The sequence below is a fragment of the Mizuhopecten yessoensis genome, unplaced genomic scaffold (genome assembly GCF_002113885.1).
Source record: "Mizuhopecten yessoensis strain PY_sf001 unplaced genomic scaffold, ASM211388v2 scaffold9737, whole genome shotgun sequence".
In the NCBI taxonomy this organism is placed as follows: Eukaryota; Metazoa; Mollusca; class Bivalvia; order Pectinida; family Pectinidae; genus Mizuhopecten; species Mizuhopecten yessoensis.
Window position 1 is genome coordinate 109945 of NW_018408197.1, and position 18444 is coordinate 128388.

The 18444-nt window shown below is 38.3% G+C and overlaps 2 protein-coding genes across 2 annotated transcripts in view; one reads left to right on the forward strand and one right to left on the reverse strand.

Annotated features, from left to right (window-relative positions):
• Positions 1-6697: 6697 nt before the first annotated feature.
• Positions 6698-13219, reverse strand: LOC110458745 (U6 snRNA-associated Sm-like protein LSm5). The gene is made up of 5 exons (XM_021510632.1): positions 13076-13219; positions 9553-9648; positions 9022-9049; positions 8500-8572; positions 6698-7532 (listed from the first exon to the last, which is right to left on the reverse strand). Exons 1-5 carry the CDS (start codon positions 13116-13118, stop codon positions 7500-7502), a joined length of 273 nt encoding a protein of 90 aa, XP_021366307.1. The 5' UTR covers positions 13119-13219; the 3' UTR covers positions 6698-7499.
• Positions 13220-13331: 112 nt separating this feature from the next.
• LOC110458743 (kalirin-like) overlaps positions 13332-18444 on the forward strand; it is a 237422-nt gene continuing 232309 nt past the window's right edge. Inside the window, exon 1 of the mRNA XM_021510631.1 lies at positions 13332-13477. Coding sequence (XP_021366306.1) covers positions 13411-13477 — 67 coding nt within the window. The 5' untranslated portion in view covers positions 13332-13410. The remainder of the gene's footprint in view (positions 13478-18444) is intronic.

The following is an 18444-nucleotide window of genomic DNA, read 5'->3' on the forward strand; positions in this document are numbered from 1 at the left end:
AAAAACATTCTGAATTCCACACTTTACTGTCTTTTGTAATTGTACATATGTGTAAAAATATTGAGACAACTCGGTATAATGTGACTATGCCCTAAATGTCCTCAAAATACTTTTAGATGAAGAAATCAATTTTCTAACAGAAGTACATTATTATTATGTATAAGGTATTTTATTGTTGCGGCTCAAGTTCATTTCATCTAAACTGTTGAAGTTGAAGCCTGAAGTACAAATAACACAAGTTTTTGTTTCTGCGCAAAACATAGTTAGGTAATTAAAGGGAAACAAAAAGTTGTGTTTCCCTCCCTCAAAAACAATACATAATATACATGTATAATGGATACAAAGGAAAATATGACAGGATATACTCAAATGTGGGAGGGTGACATGATGTTTTATTGCCCTGTCATGTGATTAAGATAGTCCAATCAGATACTCTGTTATATAGATCATAGATGAGGCATAATAAAATATACGTTTTGAATACAATACTTATTATATGTATATATATATATATACACACATTACACTGCTGGATTTTTTTTACCAGTGAAATGAATAAAAGTAAGAATGTTTTGATTTTTACTTACTCAAAGCTTATTTAATCATTATACAATAATCGTTGAAAATATTTTTTTATGATTACATTATTTTATTTTTGACAATATTGTGGAAGCAAAGTAATTTTGAAAACAATTTTTACTTGTCTATATTTGTAAATTTTACAGAGATTTTTAAAATATTTCAATATAGGTCGTGAGTCATTGGCTCTATTTCTGGATGTTATCTGGTGATGAATGTCATGAAAAAAATTATATGATTATGATGTAATAATTTTGAAAATATTTTCAATTTGTAAATTGATTCTTATATGTTTATATTTGTAAATTTTATAAGGCTTTGTTTTGTCCTAATCAACACCTGTATTGGAAGTAGTCTCCAGTGAGAAAGTTCAGGGAAGCATGACAGTTGGTCTAACAATCAAACGATTGTACCATGGATGGCCGGGTGGTGCAGTGGATAGCGACTTGCCTTTCACCAAGGTGACCGGGGTTGGATTCCCCGATCAGATGTGAAAAGGTATGGGGGGGTCACATGCCTGGCCACATGGGTTTTCTCGGGGTACTCCAGTTTCCTCCCATAATAAGACCCCCCCCTGTAACATGGTGTAATCACACTGGGGACACACCTTCTGCCGAGGTAGAGCTGCGGGTGTAGACCCTATTGCTAACGTGCCCGCTGACTGGTTAGAGGGCAATACAATATGGTCACAGATGTGATTTTTACGTTTGGTTTCAATGAGAATGTTCCAATAATTATGTTGAACTACTTTTAGCTTGTGCCTTAGATCAATTTTAGGGAGATGTAGTGGTTGAATAGTTCATCAAGCTCGTAATATGGGATTCGTCAGACTTGATAGAGCAGTATAATATTAAACGCACCTTTATCAACAGAGGTGATTGTCCTGAGTGTGTGTGTTTACAAATACTCGTCACACGGGTGTAATATAGTTATAAGTAACACCAGCACGACAAGTATTTACTGTCCTGCAAACGCTTGATTCACAACAGTACACTGTGGCCTACACTCAGTATACACGGTGTAACGAATCAAGCCCGCCTTTGTGGCCTACACTCAGTATACACGGTGTAACGAATCAAGCTTGCCTTTGTGGCCTACACTCGGTATACACGGTGTATCGAATCAAGCCCGCCTTTGTGGCCTACATTCAGTATACACGGTGTAACGAATCAAGCCCGCCTTTGTGGCCTACATTCAGTATACACGGTGTAACGAATCAAGCCCGCCTTTGTGGCCTACACTCAGTATACACGGTGTAACGAATCAAGCTCGCCTTTGTGGCCTACACTCATTATACACGGTGTAATGAATCAAGCTCGCCTTTGTGGCCTACACTCAGTATACACAGTGTAACGAATCAAGCTCGCCTTTGTGGCCTACACTCATTATACACGGTGTATCGAATCAAGCTCGTCTTTGTGGCCTACACTCAGTATACACGGTGTATCAATCAAGCTCGCCTTTGTGGCCTACACTCAGTATACACGGTGTATAGAATCAAGCTTGCCTTTGTGGCCTGCACTCAGTATAAACGGTGTATCGAATCAAGCTCGCCTTTGTGGCCTACACTCAGTATACACGGTGTATCGAATCAAGCCCGCCTTTGCAGCCAATGCTTTGATGGAACTTGACTGAGCCATTCAAGGGCACCAGTTAGCTCAATATTGGTACAGCATCTGCCTAGAGTTTGAAGGGTTCTAAAATTACATCAATTTAGAAATTTTCTTAGAATTTGAATTGGAGGAGAGCTTTCTTATCTGCAATAAATATATGTTTATAGTTGCTCAAATTTTTATATTGTTGTATTTTTGGTGATTTTATAACTGATTTTTAGGTCACCTGAGACAAAGTCTCAAGTGACCTATTGCGATCGCCTTTTGTCCGTCGTCGTCCGTCGGTAAACAATTTACATTTTCGACTTCTTCTCCAAAACCACTGAACCAATTCCAATGAAATTTTGCAGGAACCTGCCATGGACGAAGGTCAACAAAAATTGTTGCCGGTTTAGTCCTAAACCCCCCAGGGCCCGAGGGGTGGGGCCAAAAAGGGTCAAATTGACTAAAATTTCAAAAATCTTCTTCTCAAGACCCAGATATGGTAGAATCAAATACTCTTCATAGATGGAAGGGTCTTAAGGTGCTTTACCAAAATTGTGAATTTCTTGACCCTGGGGAGGGGGTAAACTTTACTATAGTTTATATAGGGAAATCACATTTTGGACCAACATTTGTTTAATTTCCATTAGAAATAATTCAATTTAGGTTCGCATTATCAGTATTAGGAAGCAGTTTGATAGTATGCACATATCAGCCCTGACTGCCCCCCGGGGCTGATGGGTGGGGCCAAAAAGGGTCAAATTGCCTGATATTTCAGAAATCTTCCGCTCAAGACCCACATATCAGCCCTGACTGCACTCTTCATAGATGGAAGGGTCTTAAGGTGCTTTACCAAAATTGTGAATTTCTTGACCCTGGGGTCTAACGTTATCCCCTGGAGAGGGGGTAAACTTTACTATAGTTTATATAGGGAAATCACATTTTGGACCAACATTTGTTTAATTTCCATTAGAAATAATTCAATTTAGGTTCGCATTATCAGTATTAGGTAGCAGTTTGATAGTATGCACATATCAGCCCTGACTGCCCCCCGGGGCTGATGGGTGGGGCCAAAAAGGGTTGAATTGACTGAAATTTCAAAAAAAATCTTCTCTGGCAAATGATACTTTGAATATTACATTTTGAGCCAGCCCTACCCCCAAGGGCTGTAGGGTGGGGCCCAAAGGAGTTTGTGTGCTAAAATTTCTTCATTTTCTTTGTTTAGAATCAGAGGTGCTAGTTTCAAATACTTTTTAGTCTTAAATCTGTATGCTAGATATTGAATAAGGTGGTTCTATTGTTTTTTGTCACTTTGAATAATATTTCTGTTCATGTTAAAAACAAAAGCAACTCTCTGTATAAATATATCAGGTGACCGTAAAGGCCCATGGGCCTCTTGTTTAATTACCCTGTACTGACGATCAGCCATTGTCTTATTAAACTGCTTAAATGTTCAATTAATTCTTCTCAGAATTAATGTTGTGTTGAATAATCTTTTTCCCGAAAATTTCCAATGATGTTATTCTATTAAAGTATGTTTCTTCTGTTAAACATATTTCGATACAGTAAAACCTTGATATAATGCCAAACACATCGATACAGTAAAACCTTGATATAATACCAAACTTATAGATATAGTGAAACCTTTATATAATGCCAAACTTATCGCTACAGTAAAACCTTGATACAATGCCCCTCTTTTCATATTAGCAACCTCACTGAATGCAGCTAACACATTTCAAGGTCCTTTTTTTCTCTCTTTTCTTAAGTGTTTTACATGTTTCCCTAAATTTACTGCCAAACCCCTTTATAATGCCATACTTTCCCTGTACAATATGTGTCAATATAATGAGGTTTTACTGTATTTCACTTTCACTCTGAACAATGTGCTCTGTACATTGGGGATATGGACCTAGCTGATCAGCTGGTAGACAAAAGTTTAAAAGGGCCATAACTCCAGGAAAAATAGTCCAAAACCAAATTCCTTTTTTCATGCACATTTACATATGATGCATTTTCAGTGTAAAGTTACAAAAAAACATCAACATACAGTTTAGAAGGAGTTGCACTTAAAAAGGATCCTGGACCCCACAACATTTTGCAAGGGGTGTAAAAACAGTAGGGCCGCTGTGGCCGAGTGGTTAAGGCATCTGATATTCTGTTACCACTAGCCCTCCACCACTGGGTCGCGATGGCCGAGTGGTTAAGGCGTCTGACATTCTACTACCACTAGCCCTCCACCACTGGGTCACAGGTTCGAGACCTACATGGGGCAGTCGCTAGGTACTAGCCAGGTGGGTGTTTTTTTCTCCAGCTTTCCTCAACCACCAAAACCTGGCAAATGACCATAGCTATTAATAGGATGTAAAATAACAAGAGGCCCAGGGGGCCTTAATAGCTCACCTGGTATCTTATTTTCAATTTAAAACCTGCTGAGTACCATACAGGTTTATCAAAGGAGTACAAGAAACAAAGTTGCAAGAAGAACTACATGTAAATCTGTTTTGGTATACAGAAGGGAAAATATTTTTCTCTTCTATTTCCCCTATTGGGCCCCGCTCCTCTGCCACTGGGGAGGGGCACATCCTCCATTTATACATATTAAATTCCCTTTGCCCATAGATGCTCTAGTTAAAACCCCTTCATCAGTACAGAAGGAGAAGGATCTTTAATGTTTTCCTCTATTTCCCCTAATGGGCCCCAGCCATCTGCCACAAAGAAGGGGGCCGACACAGTTTATACAAAATTGATTCTTTTGTCCCTAAGCATGCTTCAGACTTCATTTGGTTTATATCCCTTCACTTGTATAGTAGGAGAAAAAAAATCCTCTTTTTCCCCTATTGGGCCCCACCCATCTGCCCCCAGAGGGGCTACATCCTCTGTTTATACAAACTTGAGGCTCAGACCTTTGTCCAAAGATGCTCTAGAACAAATTTGGTCAAAATCATTCTGTTGGTTGAGAAGAAGATTTTTAAAGATTTACCTATTTCCCCCCTATTGGTTTGTTTGTTTATGTTTAACGGCCCATCGACGGCTGTGGTCATTTAGGGCCCCCTATTGGTCCCGCCCCTTTGCCCCCAGAGGGGCCACACCCTCCGTTTATACAAAACTGAGAACCCTTTGGCCAATGATGCTCCAGACAAAAATTTGGTTAAAATCCTCCGAGCTGTTAAGGACTAGAAGCGTTTTAAAGGAAAAAGTTGGCAGACGATGGACGATGGACACCGGACGCCATGTAATTTATTTATTTATTTCCAATTCAACAGACCCAAGGGTTCACTTACAGAATGGATTATTTTGGTATACGTTTATTTGCAACACGAAATAATTTGGGCAGACAGTCTGTGGATTTATTTCAATGATATTCACCAACATTGGAAATAGGTTTTGACATTAAGGCACGGTCTCCGGCTTAGGATAAAAGAAACACCAGAATGATCTCACACACAGCATCCATGCCTGACACTAGCAATAGTGCTAGACATAAAGGAGAGTTCAGTTTGTGTTCATGAAAACAAAACACGTCAGCAAAAACAATATCCTTCTTTATTGAGGTCTACTTGTTTCAAAATGTACAAATGTATACTCCATAATTTCATCCTCGATCTCAATCTCACAGTCTTTGACACTTTGATCAGAATCATCATGTTTCATTAACTACAAACATACTAAAATATACACGGCCTCCAAGCTACTCCATCATACCATAAACGGTCATAACACGCTCAGAGACAAACAGTTCAGTCATCATGGGTGCATAAAGAATTACAGCATGATCAGCCTTTCAAATAGATATCACTCAAACAAGCATTATATATATTATATAACGGACACAGAGTAATTCTCTAGTCCTTACCACAGAATCCCTGATGGAAACAAGTAATTCTCTAGTCCTTACCACAGAATCCCTGATGGAAACGAGTAATTCTCTAGTCCTTACCACAGAATCCCTGATGGAAACAAGTAATTCTCTAGGCCTTACCATAGAATCCCTGATGGAAACAAGTAATTCTCTAGGCCTTACCACAGAATCCCTGATGGACACAAGTAATTCTCTAGTCCTTACCACAAAATCCCTGATGGACACAGAGTAATTCCAGAGTCCTTACCACAGAATCCCTGATGGACACAGAGTAATTCTCTAGTCCTCACCACAGAATCCCTGATGGACACGAGGAATTCTCTAGTCCTCACCACAGAATCCCTGATGGACACGAGGAATTCTCTAGTCCTCACCACAGAATCCCTGATGGACACGAGAAATTCTCTAGTCCTCACCACAGAATCCCTGATGGACACGAGTAATTCTCTAGTCCTCACCACAGAATCCCTGATGGACACGAGTAATTCTCTAGTCCTCACCACAGAATCCCTGATGGACACGAGTAATTCTCTAGTCCTCACCTCAGGATCCCTGATGGACACAGAGTAATTCTCTAGTCCTCACCACAGAATCCCTGATGGACACGAGAAATTCTCTAGTCCTCACCACAGAATCCCTGATGGACACGAGAAATTCTCTAGTCCTCACCACAGAATCCCTGATGGACACGAGAAATTCTCTAGTCCTCACCTCAGAATCCCTGATGGACACAGAGTAATTCTCTAGTCCTCACCACAGAATCTCTGATGGACACAGAGTAATTCTCTAGTCCTCACCTCAGAATCCCTGATGGACACAGAGTAATTCTCTAGTCCTTACCACAGAATCTCTGATGGACACGAGTAATTCTCTAGTCCTTACAACGGAATCCATAATGGACACAAGAGTAAATTTAGTGACCGAAAAATGAGTTTACATCCTACTGTGAATTTAGTTTTTTTTTTTATTTATCTTTTTTTAAAGGATAGTGCATAATTGTTTGGAATTACTTAACAGGATTCGCATTCGCAAACAGAGGACTAAGAGATGTAGGCATTCCTTGTTATAATATTTTTGAATAGTTATTAACAATAATGGTTTCTAAAATTGTATATACTACAATTCATATGTGATTCAACACTCCATGATAAATTAACAGATTGAAATGAGATTCAGACACTGAGAATGAGGGAGAAACAGTTCTGATGGAGTGTTGGTCATTCATACTAGGTACATCTCTCACAGACGACGTGTTGTTTCACTGAGAATGAGGGAACAATTCTGATGGCTATTTGTGGTCATTCATACTAGGTACAACTCTCACAGACGATGTGTTGTTTCACTGAGAATGAGGGAACAATTCTGTAAACTGCTGTTAGCGGTCAACGATGTCATTCAGGTGTGATGGCTATATATACAGATGATTTGATGGACAATGGTCAATGATAGAATGAAACTGGTCACTACATTTCCGGACCCTCTCCACCAGGCACCAGCTGAAAAAAGAATCGAAAGAAATTATATTATATTTTTCAACAGCAAAATGCTAAGAAATGATACAAAACATGGACCTAGAAATATCAAATTTTTATTTTTTGCTTTCAGGGTAGATGAAGTAAAATTTCACTTCATAAGAGATTCATCCAAATTAACTCGGTAAAATACTCTGCCGTAAAAACAGGATTAATCAAGAATTTCAGTTGACACTTAACATTTATTAATTTCAGAAATTAAAAAAAAATATTTGCCATTTTATTTGGAGAGTCAACACACGCCCTTTCAAATCCAAGAGTAAAAGCTAATTTCGAGGAGCCAAAAATATACCCTGAATGGTCTTTTAAAAGACTAGTCCGAGTTTCCTCTGGCCCCGACACCAGACTTAGACATTTTGACAGATATAGATGTCTGGTGTGGGGCCAGAGCGCACTGCTATATGAAAACGTGGAATTCTCCGACACCGTTTGGTATCTAGAGAGTTTTGAGGTGCTGACAACAAAAATTTGCTATGACACAACACAAACCTCGAGCTCACATTTATCAATAAATCATTTAATGGGTTATTTACTTATCCAAATAATCACCAACAGTAGAGTCCTCGGTTTTCAATCGTTCAAATTTCCCACCTGTGCAAACGCCATTTTGTAAGTCATGGGAGTGACTAATATAATCAACAAAAGGAGGCGGTCTGGAAATCTTCTAAACAAGAATGATATTTTCTGTTTTCGGTCTGAATCAAAACGGTTTGTTGATAAGTCACTCCAACAAGAAATTTTGAGCAATTGAAAATTGAGGACTCTACTGATGGAATGTAGCAGATGTAGGTGATAATTTTAATAAGGGCAGGTTTGGATCAATAAATAACCCATTTATCGATAAATGTGAGGTAAACTCTGACGGTTAGACCTGATCGACTTACTAAGATAGATATAGGTAAGTGATTCTGGAAGACAGTCCCCTACTTACCATGGTGATATTATTACCGTTGAGTAATATCTGGTCTAGTTTGGTCACCCTCCGTCCCTCGGGGGTGCTCTCACTACAGAAACAAAAACAAGTTATATATGCAATAAAACCCTGTTCTCAATGTCCCTTGTTTCAAACTTTTCCACCTCAAATATTGTCAACATATTTCAAGGCAACCATCACTTTCTTTATCAATTCCTTTATGTATCTCAATATATTGTGGCAGATTTTAATTGTACAAAGAATGACAGTTGCCTTCTAGCTCATAAGCTCACTGGGAATCTACGGATCACAGGTTCAATCCCTGGTGGAAGCACACCATTCTCTTTCCTGTTACAATATTAACAAACCCCTTTGTATGCCAAAATTTTGCCGAGGAGTTGGTGACAATATAACCAGAAATTAAGTTTGTTTCCGTAAACTTTACCTTCTACAAAGATCTAGGCTTATTTGTTAGCTAGTAATTGGAACCTTTTTTTAGCACACTTCACGATAACTTAACTTCCTTCATTTCATACTTACAACTCTGTAACATCTTCCAGCACCATATCTTGGTCAGTCAAGGTACAAATAGTTAACAACTTTTGGAGGATGATAATTCAATTTTTTTTATCACTTGGCTATTGTAAATTTCACCTACTGATAGAGGGTGTAAACCGATAAAGCGTGTCTACACACCGTGTCCAGTGGGTTAACATTTTATTTTTTATTGTATTTTATACAACCCGACATATTCCAGTCCAACTCTATTGAGTCAAGCTGGTTATCACCATTCCTTCACAGTAGGGCTGCAACGATACACCTACCTCATGATAGGAGTTCAATGAAAAAAAATATTGATAATTTCAGTACCTAAGTGTATCGCGATACAGGCAAGCAAAAAATTCCAAAACGATACACAGAACAGTGTCACGATACAATATTGATACTATCAGTATATCGTAGCAGCCCTACTACAGAGAAGGAAGCTCTAGGCGACTCAGGGAAGGAAGCCGTTGGTGACATCTATACGGCTAGTTTAATACCCAACAGATTTGTTTTCACAAAGGATACTGACGTAATCATCAAATCCAAGAAGGATTCCGACGATCTCCTTGTCGTTCTTCATAATGATATGTATCCTTGAGCCAATACATTTGTCCACCAACTCTGAAAAAAAACAAAAACTTATCAAAATTCAGGAAACCTAAATAATAACCAGTCATTTTAATAGGACCATTGTGAAATGAAACCTTCAACTAATCTACAGGTCTGGGATACAGAAATATAGGACAGGTTATGGTTCAATCTAATCAGGGTTGTAAATAAAGTCAGTTGTAGCTGGCTCATTTGCCCGACATGTAGACTGGTTTCTTAGACAGTTTTTGCACACATTTACTCCATTTTACCCACAGAACTGACTGTAGTTTATTAACATTTGAACATTTGTTTTAAACAAGAGATAACAGAACTGACTGTAGTTTATTTACATTTGAACATTTGTGAAACAAGAGATAACAGAACTGACTGTAGTTTATTGACATATGAACATTTGTGAAACAAGACATAAAAGAACTGACTGTAGTTTATTAACATATGAACATTTGTGAAACAAAGATAAATTGACATGTTTATTAACATTTGAACATTTGTTTTAAACAAGAGATAACAGATCTGACTGTAGTTTATTAACATTTGAACATTTATTTTAAACAAGAGATAACAGAACTGACTGTAGTTTATTAACATATGAACATTTGTGAAACAAGAGATAACAGAACTGACTAGTTTATTAACATTTGAACATTTGTGAAACAAGAGATAACAGAACTGACTGTAGTTTATTAACATATGAACATTTGTGAAACAAGAGATAACAGAACTGACTGTAGTTTATTGACATTTGAACATTTGTTTTAAACAAGAGATAACAGAACTGACTGTAGTTTATTAACATTTGAACATTTGTGAAACAAGAGATAACAGATCTGACTGTAGTTTATTAACATTTGAACATTTGTGAAACAAGAGATAACAGAACTGACTGTAGTTTATTAACATTTGAACATTTGTGAAACAAGAGATAACAGAACTGACTGTAGTTTATTAACATTTGAACATTTGTGAAACAAGAGATAACAGAACTGACTGTAGTTTATCAACATATGAACATTTGTGAAACAAAGATAAATTGACATGTTTATTAACATTTGAACATTTGTTTTAAACAAGAGATAACAGATCTGACTGTAGTTTATTAACATTTGAACATTTATTTTAAACAAGAGATAACAGAACTGACTGTAGTTTATTAACATATGAACATTTGTGAAACAAGAGATAACAGAACTGACTAGTTTATTAACATTTGAACATTTGTGAAACAAGAGATAACAGAACTGACTGTAGTTTATCAACATATGAACATTTGTGAAACAAAGATAAATTGACAGGTTTATTAACATTTGAACATTTGTTTTAAACAAGAGATAACAGATCTGACTGTAGTTTATTAACATTTGAACATTTGTGAAACAACAGATAACAGAACTGACTGTAGTTTATTAACATTTGAACATTTGTGAAACAAGAGATAACAGAACTGACTGTAGTTTATATTATGATAGGGATATATAAAGGATTTATGTACTTAGGGAATGATTGTGAATACTGTTCAAAATGAGGGGAATTGTTTTGGCCTGAAAATCGTCTCCTGGCATCAGACCACACATCCTTTAAGTGTACTCTCTTACATTCTCTCCACCCCTGGAATATGTCATGACAAAATGAAAGCTCTGTGTGATGATACTAGAAGACAAGTTTGATCTTTCATCAGAAGAGTCTTGTAGCAGCATAATAATAAGACAGCTGACTGGCTTTGAATGTTTAAGAGGCACAGTAGTTTAGTGATAGGACGCCGGGCTCGTGACCAAAGGGTTGCGGGTCGAGTCAAGGCACGGCACTGTGTTGTATCCTTGAGCAGGATACTTTACTCCACTTGTTCCAGTTTACTTAGCTGAAATTGAGAACGTGGTTGGGCAGTGCTAGAATTGAAGAATGCTAGCTGTGAGTGACGAAATGGCAGTACCGGCTGTATGCTCCCCAGGTAGTTGAGAAATATAATAGCTGTTTGCTAAGGCCCTATAACCATGGATAAAAATTTGTGAACCGCTTTGAGATGACCTACGAACTATGTTGTGATAAAGCAGTATATATAAGAACCTCAAATTATTGTTATTATTTGTGTAGGTCCTCTGTTAACTTCAAAGGAAAGGTATTGATCAGCCAAGTGATTGGTAACGAGTAATTTAACCGAAACCAAACAAATAGCTAAGTGCATGTGTGCCTTTGTTTTTGCCATGGACATATTCCAGGGCTGCAGAGAATGTTATTGAGTGTAATCTCTGTGGACTGCATCTGCTGTCACAGGGTACGTGTCCGACCTCGGAGCATGACCTGAATGAGCAGGACTTTTGAATCTCTAAGGGCCTGGTAAGGGGAAACTTACCCCCTCACGTCGACAAACACCGACTTTGTCAGTGAAGTGTAGATGTAAAATCCATCAACCAACCAATTAACCATAAGTGGCACCAAAGTGGTGGCATACACTAGCCTTAGAGTTAGACCAACCTTAGAGTATGCTTTTCCAGTATGGGATCCACATCAGATCACAAACATATAAGGGATACTGAACAGATGCAGAGAATATCCAGTTGCACAATTTACAGTTTAACTGTTACCAAGACATCACCTCAGGCTGTGTAACACTTGTTTAACCAACCTCAGTGGGAATCGTTGCAATATCAACGATAGAAGTTAATCCGGCATTATACTAAACAGCAGGTGACAGTAGAAGAATGCAAGGGCTACAACATCTTAGACCATTCATTCTTCCCAAGATTGATCCATGAATTGATCAAATTACCAGAACAAGTAGTGGAGGAATCACTGGAAGACTTCAAGATCAGCTAGGTTGTCAGAGTACAATCTTCCCCTGTCCCCAGTCACACCGACTCTATATAGCAATTAACCCAGCGTTAATAGCTTTAAATTTTCAGATTAAAGTCTTCTGATTCGCCTAATTTTACTGAGTGCTAATTGAAAGCATATCACATCGTCTCGAGCTGTGCCAGGTCATTTACACTCAAGCTGAGTGTGATTCGTATCAGAAGGAAGGCGAATAATAAAATAAAGCATAATTATATATCTTAAAGTTTCAACCAATATGGAGGCAAAAGTTCAATTATAAAATGTTTGAAAACAAATTGTTTTCATTTAAAACGAGTAGATAAAAATCATGTCTGCTCCAGAAGATATAATTGGAAAAAAAATAACTAACAGTCACGTCTCACAATACCATTAAACACACAAATATTTGAAATAATGTACATTAAGGAGTGTCAAGAAAGACCGCAATAATGCCGAACCTAAGTTTTCCTTTACAGTTAGGTTAGGATTCTGATTCATTCACAAATTCACAGTGTATTACCGTACTTTCAATTTGACAATATGCCAGGTGACCTACTTACGCTTCTAATATCATATGTACTGATTAGTTTGCAGTTAAAAAATAACAGACAAATTCCTTGTAACAAACCTAGTGGTAACAGTTGTGATGGATTGGAAAACGTCGTTGTCATTTCTTTGGAAAGGTAAGCAAATTGTAGAACACAATTATCAACCCACGTGAAACGAATGCTGCAGAGGAGAATTATGTTCGGTGTTCGTAAGATTTATTCTCTCTCTGATAAGATAAATTAAAGATATTCCGAATGGAATTTACCTCATCTTCCGGTTACGGTTCAACACCGGAAGCTTGCGGAATGAGGCGGAAATTACCGAATCAATTCCGATTGATGGCCGACGATGGAGAAACACAAAGATGCTGATATATTTAACATGGATTTCTGCAAAATTTAAGGATTTAAAGAGATGAATCCTCAGGAGCAGCAATCCGATGCGGCAGCTGATCGAGACTTGGAATACTATTTCAGGCCAGGTAGTTGTTCAAGGGCTTGTGTATCTATTTTTGTGATAAATGGATGATCTTACGGGCGATTGGGAATACACACAAGATTTTGACAGCTTTCCCGGGTAGCGAAACAATTTACCGTTATTTCAGCCTGTAATGTACCAACTGAACCCAGTCATTGCCCATGCATTATTTTATGAGTGTATAATATAAATAGGCCAGGAAAATAATCGTTTATTCTTGTAAAATTGTTGGAAAATATGGTCAAGACGAGATGATGAACTGATGAAGATTAAGCCGAATCATGGATTCAGAGGCTGGAATTTTCATGTTTTCATTATTTTCCGGAAACTCGTATGAAAATATCCCCCCATTCATCAATTAATTTTAAGATAAATTAGCACAGAGTTTTCCTTGAATCTTAAACCCATATTTCGTGTATTTTTTCTGTATTTACATTGAGGAATTATATAATATATAATAAGTGCAACCAAATGGTGTACTATAAAACAGCTTACTTTTTTGGTAACAAGCTTTTCATCATGTTATTGATATTAAAAAACTGAGAGAATTGTTTGCATTAGATATGAAATGTCATAATCAGATTATGATTACCAATTTATCATAATAAACCGCAACCAATTTGTGTAGAACCCCCCCCCCTTTTTTTAAATATCTGGAATACAGGTACTGTACCCTCTATTGCTGTCTACCATCTATTATAATTTGCTGTTTATTTCATATCTAGTTCATAGCCTGAGCTTTCATTTTTAAAAGATATTTTGAAATGATCATAATATCAGTTGATATGTAAGTTAAAACAAATACCTGTGTTTTGTGTTTTCTAATGTGTACAACATGTTGTCATTGATGAAAGGGGGTAAAGTGATAGTCCGTACAGAAAAAAGAAAAAAAACGGTTACAGAAAAATATTGTGTGTGTCAAAGTGCTTGTAAACATTGTCTAAATCACTATTCGTGGAAGACTGTTGGTGTAGTATGTTCATATGTCAGGACATAAATGTTTCCTTGTTTCAAATCTCATCCTAAATAGTAGCTGCGTTAACGTTATTCACTGTAATTAACGCTCCACCCTATTCCTTTATTTTGGCGCTCGTTTAGATTATAGAAGTGTCCCGTTTCCGAAACATCCTTCATTCTGGCCCCCTCTCCGGTTAACAAAATACAGTACAAGTAAGCAAAGGTATTTGGCAAACCAATACAATTATTGGGCGAGGAGATCCAACGTCCTGTGGATAAGCAGATGGTCGATGTAAACTAAAATTTTCACGTTTGCAGAATCCTTGGTATTGATGCGCCATCACATACCTACTTGTATTAGAATAAAGTACAGTGTACTCACATGCTTTATATTAGATACTACTACAGCCTTGCAATCAGACAGGACTGTTTCCGATTGTTTTTGGGGAAAAAAGGGAAATAATTTTGAGACTCTTCCTTGGACAGTATCCAACAGTTATGTCACCTTTACAGTAACTGACATAGCCTATGTTCTGTGACATAATAAGTGCCCCCTCCCCTTCAGCCTATGGTCTGTGATCAAATAAGTGCCCCTCCCCTTCAGCCTATGGTCTGTGATATAATAAGTTTCCCCCCCTCATTCAGCCAATGGTCTGTGATATAATAAGTGTCCCCTCCCCTTCAGCCTATGCATGGTTAGTGATCAATTAAGTGACCCCTCCCCTTTAGCCTATGGTCTGTGATCAAATAAGTGCCCCTTCCCCTTTAGCCTATGGTCTGTGATCAAATAAGTGCCCCCTCCCCTTCAGCCTATGGTCTGTGATATAATAAGTGCCCCCTCCCCTTCAGCCTATGGTCTGTGATATAAAAAGTGCCCCCTCCCCTTCAGTCTATGTTCTGTGAACAAATAAGTGCCCCCTCCCCTTCAGCCTATGGTCTGTGATCAAATAAGTGCCCCCTCCCCTTCAGCCTTAGTCTGTGATAAAATAAGTGCCCCCTCCCCTTCAGCCTATGGTTTGTGATACAAAAAGTGCTCCCTGCCCTTCAGTCTATGTTCTGTGATCAAATAAGTGCCCCCTCCCCTTCAGCCTATGGTCTGTGATATAATAAGTGTCCCCTCCTCTTCAGCCTATGGTCTGTGATATAATAAGTGTCCCCTCCCCTTCAGCCTATGGTCTGTGATATGTCTGTGATATAATAAGTGCCCCCTCCCCTTCAGCCAATGTTCTGTGATATAATAAGTGTCCCCTCCTCTTCAGCCTATGGTCTGTGATATGATAATTATATATAAGTGCCCCCTCCCCTTCAGCCTATGGTCTGTAATATAATAAGTGCCCCCTCCCCTTCAGCTTATGGTCTGTGATCAAATAAGTGCCCCCCCCCCTTCAGCCTATGGTCTGTAATATAATAAGTGCCCCCTCCCCTTCAGCCTATGTTTTGTGATATGATAATTATGTATAAGTGACCCCTCGTGTTCAGCCTATATTCTGTGATATAAGTACCCCCTCCCCTTCAGCCTATGTTCTGTGATATAATAAGTGCCCCCCCCCCTTCAGCCAATGTTCTGTGATATAATAAGTGTCCCCTCCTCTTCAGCCTATGGTCTGTGATATGATAATTATATATAAGTGCCCCCTCCCCTTCTGTCTATGCTCTGTGATATAATAAGTGCCCCCTCCCCTTCAGCCAATGGTCTGTGATATAATAAGTGCCCCTCCCCTTCAGCCTATGGTCTGTGATCTAATAAGTGCCCCCTCCCCTTCAGCCTATGTTTTGTGATATGATAATTATGTATAAGTGACCCCTCGTGTTCAGCCTATATTCTGTGATATAAGTACCCCCTCCCCTTCAGCCTATGTTCTGTGATATAATAAGTGCCCCCTCCCCTTCAGCCAATGTTCTGTGATATAATAAGTGTCCCCTCCTCTTCAGTCTATGGTCTGTGATATGATAATTATATATAAGTGCCCCCTCCCCTTCAGCCTATGTTCTGTGATATAATAAGTGCCCCCTCCCCTTCAGCCAATGTTCTGTGATATAATAGGTGTCCCCTCCTCTTCAGTCTATGGTCTGTGATATGATAATTATATATAAGTGCCCCCTCCCCTTCAGCCTATGGTCTGTGATCAAATAAGTGTCCCCTCCCCTTCAGCCTATGGTCTGTGATCAAATAAGTGTCCCCTCCCCTTCAGCCTATGGTCTGTGATCAAATAAGTGTCCCCTCCCCTTCATCCTATGTTCTGTGATCTCATAGGTGCCCCCTCCCCTTCAGTCTACGTTCTGTGATATAATAAGTGCCCCCTCCCCTTCAGTCTATGTTCTGTGAAACAATAAGTGCCCCCCCCCCTTCAGCCTATGGCCTGTGATATGATAATTATATATAAGTGCCCCCTCCGCTTCAGCCTATGTTTTGTGATATGATAATTATATATAAGTGCCTCCTCCCCTTCAGCCTATGTTTTGTGATATGATAATTATATATAAGTGCCTCCTCCCCTTCACCCTATGTTTTGTGATATGATAATTATATATAAGTGCCTCCTCCCCTTCACCCTATGTTTTGTGATATGATAATTATATATAAGTGCCTCCTCCCCTTCAGCCTATGTTTTGTGATATGATAATTATATATAAGTGCCTCCTCCCCTTCAGCCTATGTTTTGTGATATGATAATTATATATAAGTGCCCCCTCCCCTTCTGTCTATGCTCTGTGATATAATAAGTGCCCCCTCCCCTTCAGCCTATGTTTTGTGATCTAATAAGTGACCCCTCGTGTTCAGTCTATATTCTGTGATATAAGTACCCCCTCCCCTTCAGCCTATGTTCTGTGATATAATAAGTGACCCCTCCCCTTCAGCCTATGGTCTGTTATATGATATTAGTGCCCCCTCCCCTTCATCCTATGTTCTGTGATATAATAAGTGCCCCCTCCCCTTGAGCCTATGGTCTGTTATATATAAGTGCCCCCTCCCCTTCAGCCTATGTTCTGTGATATAATAAGTGCCCCCTCCCCTTCAGCTTATGTTCTGTGATATAATAAGTAATTTATGTATAAGTGCCCCCTCCCATTTAGCCTATGTTCTGTGATATGATTATTATATATAAGTGCCCCCTCCCCTTCAGCTTATGTTCTGTGATATGATAAGTGCCCCCTCCCCTTCAAACAGTCGGGGAGACAATTACAGAAAATATGATATTAATATTCTGTCCCCAAAAATTTCATATTTATAATTAAGCTTTGAAAAATCTACTTTGTAGAGTACTTATACTTATATATATATATGCAGTCATAGAACTCTTCATTCGTTATATAATGGCTGACTTTAATTGGTCTGGAATATTGAAATTCTTATTTACTGTTCATATAGCTCTTAATTATAAGGATCCCTGTACCTGCAGGGTTTTTGCCAGGTGTTTATAGGGTCCGGTACCTAAAAGGACCCATTCCTAATTGAAAACAAAACTGAATTGTCCTAATTTCAGTCTTTATTTTCCCAATTGCACCAAAAAGCATGTTTATACAACAATGTGCAACATTCAATGTATTACTGTCCATGAATCGAAGGAGCATTCAAAATATATAAATAACGAAAATTTGAAATTGAATAAACAAAAAAAACACTGAAATTGATGTGTTTATTTGTTGCTATATGTACAGTACATGTTTTACTGTAAGAAACAGGTAGAGGAAAACTTTTTCCAAATCACATTTTAGGTTTTTCCTCCAAACTATGATATTTCCAAAAACATGAATGTGTGGGAACACCGATGATATTTTCCCAATTCCAGCTTAACAAAATTTCCCAAAATAGCTGGCAAACACCCTGAACCTGTAATAAAGTACTGGAAACAGTTTTTACAGGCTATAGCATTGTTACATCATTTCTGAAAGGAAAACCATGCGGGACATTTAGGAAAACATAACAAAGGTGCAATAATATAAACAAAATATAACCCACAACAGTGTTCTGAGTGTAAGATGTAAGTCAGCAGGGCTAGCGCTATAGTCGAC